The 10,000-nt window shown below is 43.1% G+C and overlaps 1 protein-coding gene across 1 annotated transcript in view; it reads left to right on the top strand.

The window, feature by feature from the left end:
* Positions 1–10,000, top strand: part of col4a3 (collagen, type IV, alpha 3) — an 83,725-nt gene that overhangs the window by 6,792 nt on the left and 66,933 nt on the right. Inside the window, exons 2-9 of the mRNA XM_083654135.1 lie at positions 1,046–1,102; positions 5,947–6,036; positions 6,491–6,535; positions 7,490–7,534; positions 8,553–8,615; positions 8,825–8,878; positions 9,074–9,100; positions 9,907–9,981. Of these exons, the coding sequence (XP_083510261.1) occupies positions 1,046–1,102; positions 5,947–6,036; positions 6,491–6,535; positions 7,490–7,534; positions 8,553–8,615; positions 8,825–8,878; positions 9,074–9,100; positions 9,907–9,981 (456 nt within the window). The remainder of the gene's footprint in view (positions 1–1,045; positions 1,103–5,946; positions 6,037–6,490; positions 6,536–7,489; positions 7,535–8,552; positions 8,616–8,824; positions 8,879–9,073; positions 9,101–9,906; positions 9,982–10,000) is intronic.

The raw sequence follows: 10,000 nt of genomic DNA, 5'->3' as shown, positions 1-10,000 counted from the left end.
GAATACCCTGGCTTTATCTCCTCCATCTCCCAGCATTCCTCACTGCTTCACAGCCTCATTGTGTGTGTGTGTGTGTGTGTGTGTGTGTGTGTGTGTGTGTGTGTGTGTGTGTGTGTGTTTTCTCTCGATGTTATCAATTGATCTCAGCTGTTCCACCAGCAGAGCAGACACCTCCAGACCTCTATAGGCTCATTTCACAGCAACCTTTTGAGGTGGTAAAGCAGGAAATAACACAGGTGAAATGGGTCCATAGGCTCTAGTTCCCAACCTTTTCCGACTCATGGCCCACTTGAAAATCTCAAAAATGTTTTGTGGCCCACATCTGGGTGGGTATGGAGTATGGAGGTCAGATAATGGGCTATATCTTATGCTCAAGTGCAAGGGCAAATCAAAATCCCCCTTTTAGTACATCAAAGGACGTGTTCAGTGATTCAGTGGTAACTGAAAGAAGCAACAACTACAACCAAAAAGATTTTGAGTGCTAGAAACTAGCAAAGATTTGCCCTTGCGCTTGCATTTAGGCTTAGCCCAATGTGTTCTCAGAGCACTTTTATATGAATGATAAAAGGAGCTGTCCATCAGCACCACACAGAAATCAGAAACTCAAAGTGAGGACCTGTCTGCAATAAGCTAATTAACAGAATTAATTGATTACAAAGTATATGAGACAAAGTTTTCTGATGCAAACAGACATCACAGCTGTCTTTCTCATGTTGTCATGTCTCTCCAGGCGTGTCACTGCTGATGCAAACAGACATCACAGCTGTCTTTCTCATGTTGTCATGTCTCTCCAGGCGTGTCACTGTGACATCACAGCTGTCTTTCTCATGTTGTCATGTCTCTCCAGGCGTGTCACTACATCACAGCTGTCTTTCTCATGTTGTCATGTCTCTCCAGGCGTGTCACTGCATCACAGCTGTCTTTCTCATGTTGTCATGTCTCTCCAGGCGTGTCACTGTGACATCACAGCTGTCTTTCTCATGTTGTCATGTCTCTCCAGGCGTGACATCACAGCTGTCTTTGTCATGTTGTCATGTCTCTCCAGGCGTGTCACTGCAGCGGCTCGGCTGCCTGTCACTGTGATGGGGTCAAAGGTCAAAAGGTGAGCACATCTACTGTACACTTCTACACAACCAATGCAAGTTAGCTATTACTGAGTACTCCTTTAAAAAGTAATACAATTACTTTACTTATTACTTCATTATTATTTTATTACACCCCAAGTAATTAGTTACGTTACTCGTTACTTTACTATTACTTTAGCTACTCCCCTTCCATAAAGTGAGAACCTGATTAGCCGGCTCCTTTTATAACTGAATCCACTTTATTGGAACAATAATTAACCTTATAGGAGGAATTGGCAATCAGCCAAACTGCAAAATTTTTACTAACTAGAAAATCTTGCGTGCTCGATTTCTAGGGTGGTGACTGTAGAGTGCCCGTGACATCACAGTTGGGCAATTGTGCGCCATCGGCCCTTAATCAGTCACAGTTGCTCATGTGACGTCACTGATGACATCACAGTTGGGCAAATTCTCAAGTGACATCACTGATGACATCACAACTGCTCGAGTGACCCCACCTCACTGATGATGTCACTTCCGTCACTTTCATGACTGACAGACACCGCCCACTTATACACTGCTACCCACCTCACTGATGATGTCACTTCCATCACTTACGTGACTGACAGACAGACACTCAGACACCACCCACTTAGCCAATTTAAACTAAGAAGACTAGAAATCTTGCGCGCTCCGTGCATGCGATTTCTAGGGTGGAGAATCTGGAGAAACGAAATTTCCCTCCTGCACCCTTGTCCTCCCACCACTTATATAGCCTCAGCCAGGAAGTATTTATTACATCACTGATGACATCACAATTGCTCGAGTGACATCACTAACGACATCACAATTGCTCGAGTGACATCACTTCCGTCACAAATCTTGACTGACATCGCACCAGGCACAGACAGACAGACACCACTTACCCAAACCCAAACACACACACACACACACACACACACACACACGCCCGAGTGACATCACTTCCATCACAAATCGTGACTGACAAGACAGATACCACTTACCCAATTTTATATTAAGACTACAAATCTCGTACCTTTTCCCCTTGACACCACCACAGACAGAGCCCACTATGTCTCGCTACCTATACTCCCACGACTTATATAGCCTCAGCCAGTAAGGATTTATTACATCACCAATTACATCACAGATGCTCAAGTGACATCACAGTTGTGCAATTACAAATGCATTCCACACACACACACACACACACACACACACACACACACACACACACACACACACAACTGTGTGTGTGTCTTGAATTGTCTTGAATTAGTAACTGTAATACAATCACTTTTTGGAAATTGTAATACCTTACATTAGTTACTGGGGAAATAATAACATTATGTCACCAAGTTACTGCCCAACACTGTACACAACACATCTGTCTCTTAGCAATCACACAGTGTTTCTCAACCACTCGGCCGCTGGCCCACTGGTGGGCTCAGAGTGCCATCTAGTGGGCCGAGGAGGGCCTGTCACATCAAGATATCAGAATGATAGCCTATCATTTATTTGGGAAGGTGGTCCTCGGACATGAAAGCGTCTGTTTCGTGCACCCAGAGACTTCAAATGAAGAGTTTGTCCCAAAACGGAACAGACACTAAGATGGCCACCCACCTTGAGCCAGGTGTGCTCCAGTTTTCCCTTGCTGTCGCCCTGCTGCTCATCGAGTACCACAGGGATGGATGATGTCTTTTGATAGGCCAACCCGGAAGCTAGCCTCGCCTGGTTCCCTTGTCTGGAACTCAATGGGACTTTTGTCTGGGGGTTTTGGTTAACAAAGGTTCATGAAACTGAGACGTTTGTTCACAAATGAACACCACTGTGATGATTTTTGAAGTGTAAATGTGATCATGCTTTTTGAAAACACTTCAGAAATCATTCAAAAAAAACTGTTCATTTGTGAAGATTATCTTGCTAAACACACATTAAAGCTGTTTACTTGTTAAGATGTGTTAACTCTGTGTGAAATTGAGTTAAGAGTAAGAAAAGGGGAAACTTATTTGATCTAAAATTAAAGCACTCTTTTAAGATGCACATTTTTCCAAAGCTCTTGTTATTTTTAAAAGCAGCCCTTATTTTACTTGAAATGAGAAAGTAACTTTTTGGTTTATTAGAGTAGGCTATTTATTATTTATAATCCCTCCAGTTAAATGTGAAAACTGAAAATAAACATTGTTAATGTTTATTTGATTTACAGTGTTGACTACATAGACGTTGATACTATTGTCCCAGACCTTTACTTGAGGAAATTTTCTCGAACTGGACCTATTTGAATTTTAATTGAATATCCCTGACCTAGTCAGTCAGTGTTGCTTCTCTTGACCTTTAGATCTGACTGTTTGGATCTAAAGGGAACAGTGCTGTGCCCCCCTCTGGTGGACAGAGTCAGACAGCACAGTCAAACCTGACAACTAGAACCAACTCAGCCTGGGACTGAACTCTCATGTGGGTCTGATGTGGTTGCTATACTGCTGTGACTAAGTAAAGACCACCCAGGTGTGAAGTCTGTGATCTAGGTCCAGGTATGTTCATGTATGTGAACCTCTATATAGACTGGAGCCAGAGTCTGGTTCACACCTGCGTTACCTGGGATCTGACACGCCTGCTGATGGCTCTGTTAGAAAATACTTTTAAAAAGGGTACACAATTGGCTTTTACAGGGTATATAAAATATATAGTATAATATTTGTATATTAAATATACAAAATATAAATAAACTCAAACAAAATAATAAAATATTATATTTATATTGTTTTTTTTAACACGTTGACTGCCAACGACGTATTGATACGTCAAGCAGAATCCAACCGTTGACTGCCAGCGACGTATTGATACGTCAAAAAAAATCGTTTTTTTTTTTTTGACGGTGGGGCGTTGATCAATCCCTTTTACGTCTCCTATACAATTATTGGAGGTATTGAATGTGTATAATCTATTTTACCGACCCACTAAGTGTTGACAGTGCTCCCCCAGACGAGCGAAATCAAAGAAAAAACTGCCGCGGGAGCAAGCCATTCAAGGAAATGGCGAGGCGATTTTACAGTAATCCAGACTTGTCTTGCCCGAGAGCGGCCGCGCAGGCAGCAGCACACAGAGAGCGGAGAGCGATTTGCAAAATAGATTATAGGTGAAACACACTTTGAAACACCTCAGAAAGGCCAGAATCAACATCTGCCCATCGCCCACGCATTCCCCGGCCCATCTTGACTCGCACAAGGACGTCCGCACGCAGGCAAGCAGGCAGGCAGGCACGCAGGCAGGCAGGCAGGCAGCAGCAACGCGCTTCTGACACGCCCGCTGTAGAGCCAGGAGGAAGGAGGAGAAGACACACGGAGGGAGGAGTTTGAATGAGAGGGGTGTTTCCTGCTGTTATGGAGGAAATTACTGTTCAAAACTATTGTTTAGAATGTCTGACGGTCTTACTGATGCCAAAAATGAATGGTTAAAGTGACTGTTCTATCGAATTTCACAAAAAGCCATTTATCTCTGAATAAATTTCCAGACGCTGAAACCATGCTGTACTCAATGGCTAATATCTACATAACTACTAACTCTACAAACTAACTCTTTTAGACAGAGAAAGCACACATTCTATTAGTACTTTTCTGAACTTTGTGTTCACAAAGTCCAACCAGAAAATTATGCTCGGCTCTTGTAAAATGAGCCAGAATCCTCAAAAAAAGGCCTGGCAGAAGCTACCTACTAGGGATGTCAATTTTCGGTTAATTTCACTTTCGATTAACCGACGCTAATAATCGATTAACCTATCGGTTAATTCATAATTTTTTAATATAATTTTTTTTTTTTTTTTTTTTTTTTTTTTTGTCTATTTACTCAATGAACTCATGCCCAAACAAGGCGTGTCTATTTAGATGCTGAAATGTTAATGCTTTTTGTGTTAGAATTTCTAACACAAAAAGCATTAACAAGCATTAACAAAAAGCATCAACATTTCAACACAAATTCTTTTTGTGTTAGAATTTCTAACACAAAAAGCATTAACATTTCAGCATCTAAATAGACACGCCTTGTTTGGGCATGAGCTCATTGAGTAAATAGACCAACAAAAAAAAAAAAAACAAAAAAAAAAAAAAAAAAAATTAATATTAACTGATAGACCGACAGCAATAACCGAACAACGACGTTAGCGACGGTTAATCGATTAACGGTTAACCGTTGACATCCCTACTACCTACAGTAAAAAAAAAACGGCTGGCAGTCAATGTGTTAACATAAGACAAAGGGTGCGTTCGTAAATCCACATCTACACTGAAATGACAGCGCGAAGGTACGGTACATTACAACGGCGCTCCCAACGGTCCAGTGTGCGCTCTGGGCGCTCGGACTGCTATTTCCAAACGCACCCAAAATACCAAATTAAACCTAACTTATCAGAATTCATGAAATAATTTTCACATCGCAATTTAATTTCTAAACAATATTTTTTAAACATAATGTCTTTAAAAGTACAAATGTATAAATAAGGCAGTAAAGCCACACACTTTTCTTTATTTTAATACAATGACATTTTTAAACAATGTCACACTGTGACAAGACTCAAACCTTACCATAGTTCAACGCTGTAGCAACTGAAGCTGTCATTTAGAAGAAATGGTAGGCTATATGTATGTACCATACATACATAAGGTATGTATGTACATAAGGTATGTATGTACCTTACAGTTTGGGAACAACACATTTTGGCCCTCAAAAAGGTACACAGCTTGAGATCCAACACCCTGGAGGGGGTACTGGTACATTAGTGTAGATTGTACCTTGGGGGACAGAAATGGACTCCTACCCCTATTTCTGAGAGTGTAAACTGACCTGGGATCTGCTCTGTCCCCCGCAGGGCGAGCCGGGTTACCCCGGATACGACGGACTTCCTGGAGTGGTCGGTTACCCTGGAAACGAGGGCCACCCCGGGCCCCCTGGAGCCAAGGTAGCAAATATAAAAATATGTACGTGTGTGTGTGTGTGTGTGTGTGTGTGTGTGTGTGTGTGTGTGTGTGTGTGTGTGTGTGTGGTGAAGGGGGGGCGCGTGTGTGATGTTATCTGTGAATTAGCTTGGTGTGTATTAGCCACACTATATAACAATAAAAAAGAGATAGCCACACTACACGGCCAAAAGTATGTGGAGAGACCTGCTGGTGGAACTGCTGGTATGTTATGCTATGTGATGCTAGCTGTATGTTAGCCATTATGTTATGCTAGCTGGATGCTAGCTGTATGTTAGCCATATTTTAGGCTAGCTGTATGTCAGCCATATGTTATGCTAGCTGTATGCCAGCCATATGTTATGTTAGCTGTATGTGATACTATATGTTAGCCATATGTTATGCTAGCGTTAGCTGTATGTGATGCTAGCTGCATGAATTGTCTATTTGTGTACACAGGGCCAGCTGGGTGTGGCAGGAACTCCAGGATTCAAAGGCTCTCGGGTATGAATGGATTGGTTCCTCTGCTTTCCAGTGATGATGACAGCCAGTCTGTCTTGTATTTAGAAGCTAGAGGCCTAACATCAATAATACAACTGTATTATGGAGCACAGCAGTATCACAAACTGAAACAACAACATGATTTGATCACTGATGATGAAAGAGAGAGCCAAAGTCACGCCCCTTTCTGGTTTAGGCATACTCACCAAGGCATTTCCGGGGGGCCCGGGGGCCACTTTTGCAAAATGACAGGAGGCCAGGGGCCAGTTAATAAACAAACATTCATGTTCATTTTTCTCTAGCGGATTTTAGGTTTTTGTGGTGTCAGCCGGAGTTTAGTCTCACAATTTTGCGCACACAGGATAGTTAGTTAGTTAGGTTAAGTTAAGTTAGTTAAGTACATATAGCCTACTGTAAGTGCCTGGGTGGCGAGCAGATGGCCATAATTGACAATTTAGCTGGTCAAACTTGATTAGTTTTCATTGTGAATAAAAAAAAATGGTCGGGGGGCCACTCTGCACCCTGTCGCGGGCAGCATCTGGTCCCCGGGCCGTAAGTTGAGTATCACTGATATAGACGGCTTCAACTTAGTCTCACGTGGTCAGACCCAACGTCGTACGTTAGCAACCTTCCAGCGACGGAGGGTCTGAAGAATCACATGTCAACTTTCTGGAAGCCAAGATGGTGATCCCTCAAGATGCTGTGGGAGAAATCTGATTGGCTGGGCTGTGACGAAAGTTACGTCATACTAGCGTGCATCCGTTATTTGCTGATGCACACATTCTGAATGCACCGCCCACGGGGTCCATGGTTGACAATTCATATGTCATATATACTTTTTTTTTTGTCTTGGGGCGGAACACTTTTCAGAGTTGTGTTCCAGATGTAGTGCTAAAAGCTACTGAACACAACAGAAGGCTGTATCTGTCTGGACTAACACTCTGTCTCTTCTGTCAGGGTCTGCCAGGCAAGCCAGGCTTCCCCGGGCCTCCAGGACAGCCGGTAAGACTCAATAACTGCGTTTATATGCACACCTTTTCCTCAACCTGATTGAAATCAATCATTTTGAAGATTTCGGGTCAACTGTTTACATGGGATGTGATTCAATACGATCTGGTGGTCACATGCACCCAGAGCATAGCCTGGGTAAACCCAGCCTCCACGTGACCTCTATGTGCTATCAGTCACGCTACAGGCATAGCCTGTGACATCACGTTGAAGGCTGGGTTTACCCAGGCTACCCAGAGCATGCACCGATATCATTGAACAGCTGTGTGACATGCGCAAGAGTGACGAATACAACAATTTGTCAGGTCTGCCAACTCTCGCATTGACCGTGGACTCAAGCAATTGACACTTCTCACACACTTCAAGTACATTTTCTCACAGTGAAAAATAAATCCATACTGTAATAATACCGGTAGCCCTAAAGCGTGAATTATGTCAGACATATACTGTCGCACGGAAATTAGAGAACCAGATTTTTTTTTTAATCTATGCTTGTCTTGTTTTATCTATGCCTGTGTTTGCCATGCTTGCTGTTTTTATCTGTTTGAGTATGTTCTTTTAGTAGGTTATGTTCTTCTATGCACGTACGGCGATCTTGGGTGTTTGGAAAGGCACCTTCAAATCAGGGGTGTAGTGGTAAATACAGAGGTGGGTAAACTATCCAAGGTGAGTAGTTTGCCCACCCTGTTGGTTGATACAGGTGATCTGAAAATAGGGGACTAAACTCTCTGCCTCATTGCATTTACCCTCCACTACGCCCCTGCTCCAAATGTATTATGTATGTCATCTTGGGCTTTGGGAAACACTGATCCGCATTTTACACCATTTTCTGACAATTCATAGCCCAAACAGCTAATCCATTAATCCAGAAAATAATCAACAGATTAATCAACAATGAAAATAATTGTTCATTGCAGCCCTGCTATAGTTTATTGTATTACTGAATGATAGCACGTCATATTGATAGGGACATGATGTGATATTGATGTGTAAAGTATTGATCTGTGATCAGGGAATCCCTGGCAGTGAGGGAACCCTCGGCCGACCAGGACTCCCAGGATGCAACGGGACAAAGGTACAGCTGATCTGATCCACAGCACTCTGGAAACTAGATTGCCTCCACCAAGGAGGTCATGGTTTTGGTCCCGCCTGTTCGGGTTTTGATCCGACCCATAAAATGTGCATATCGTATCAGACTGTAGTATCTGCCTTGGCGGAGGCCTGCACTCTCTGATTGCCATTATAGTTGATTGATTGATTTATTGATTGATTGATGTGTTCCAGGGGGACCCTGGGTACCCAGGTTTCCCTGGGGTTCCAGGACCTGTTGGCTTGCCGGTAAGTCCCGCCTTCTTCCTGTGATGACAGTCATGAGTGGCTGTGATTGGACGCTGGTCCTCAGTCTACACTTACATCACATGTCCCTTCTATGGCCAACAGTACAATAAGCTTCAATCCAAGATCACTAACATTACAAACAACCATAATCCTAAAGATAAGTTAAGGTAAGCTAACTGTGACTGTTTCTTGCAGGGTCTATCTGGGCTACAAGGTGCTAAGGTAAGTTTCTGTCTGAAGACTGACAGCGTGAAGCACACAGATCAGGGGACTGCAAGGCTTTCATCCCTTATTGATTGATTTAAGCGGAGAAATTGAATAGAAGACCTAAGGCATACAGTGGTACCAACCATGTCATGCTAGCTTGTCAGGAAGGGGGCTAAATAACGAGCTAAACTTAGGCTAGATTTTTGCGAGGGGTAACAAACTGGAATGGCCATTTTCAAAGAGGTCCCTTGACCTCAAAATATCTGATTGAGGGGAAAAAGTGATGGCCCTCTCCATCATCAACGTTGCCCATCCCTGATTGAAGTGGAGGCTAGTTTCATAAGCATAAGCATAGGGTCATAAGCATAGGGTCATAAGCATAGCCTGTACTGTATAAAGGGATGGACGGAGTGTGTGTGTGTGACATCAGCCATTAGGTTGTGTGCGTTTGGCATTTTGGCCGCTGCCATCTTGGGTCTCCCTCAGCTCGCACGATACCAGGGGTTTCCCAGAGAGCTGCAGCTGCGATTGGTCCGTGATTGGCAAGCTACACGATCACTGTACAGGCGACCTGTCAATAACACCCAAAACATAGTCTTTCTATCGTCTATTTTACTCTAAATGGATGAATTATATCATAAAGCACCACTATACAGTTGTTATGAAAGGTGAAATTAGCTTTAGGCCAAAACCGTTTTTTTGAACCAGGCTGTGAACATGTGACATGCCAACAATTTTGGCAGGTCGATCACATCCGATTTGTCACTTGATGGTGTGACTGAACTGTGCTGTCTGTTGTTTCTGACTGTTTCTTGTTGCAGGGAGATTCCTTCTTCTTCCCAGTCGCTCCGGACGTTAAAGGAGAACCAGGACCACGAGGAAGAGGTGGAGATGAGGTCAGAAGAGCAAGAACCC

This window comes from Poromitra crassiceps (assembly GCF_964638095.1).
Source record: "Poromitra crassiceps genome assembly, chromosome: 18".
Classification (NCBI taxonomy): domain Eukaryota; kingdom Metazoa; phylum Chordata; class Actinopteri; order Beryciformes; family Melamphaidae; genus Poromitra; species Poromitra crassiceps.
This window is presented reverse-complemented; position numbering and strand designations above follow the sequence as displayed.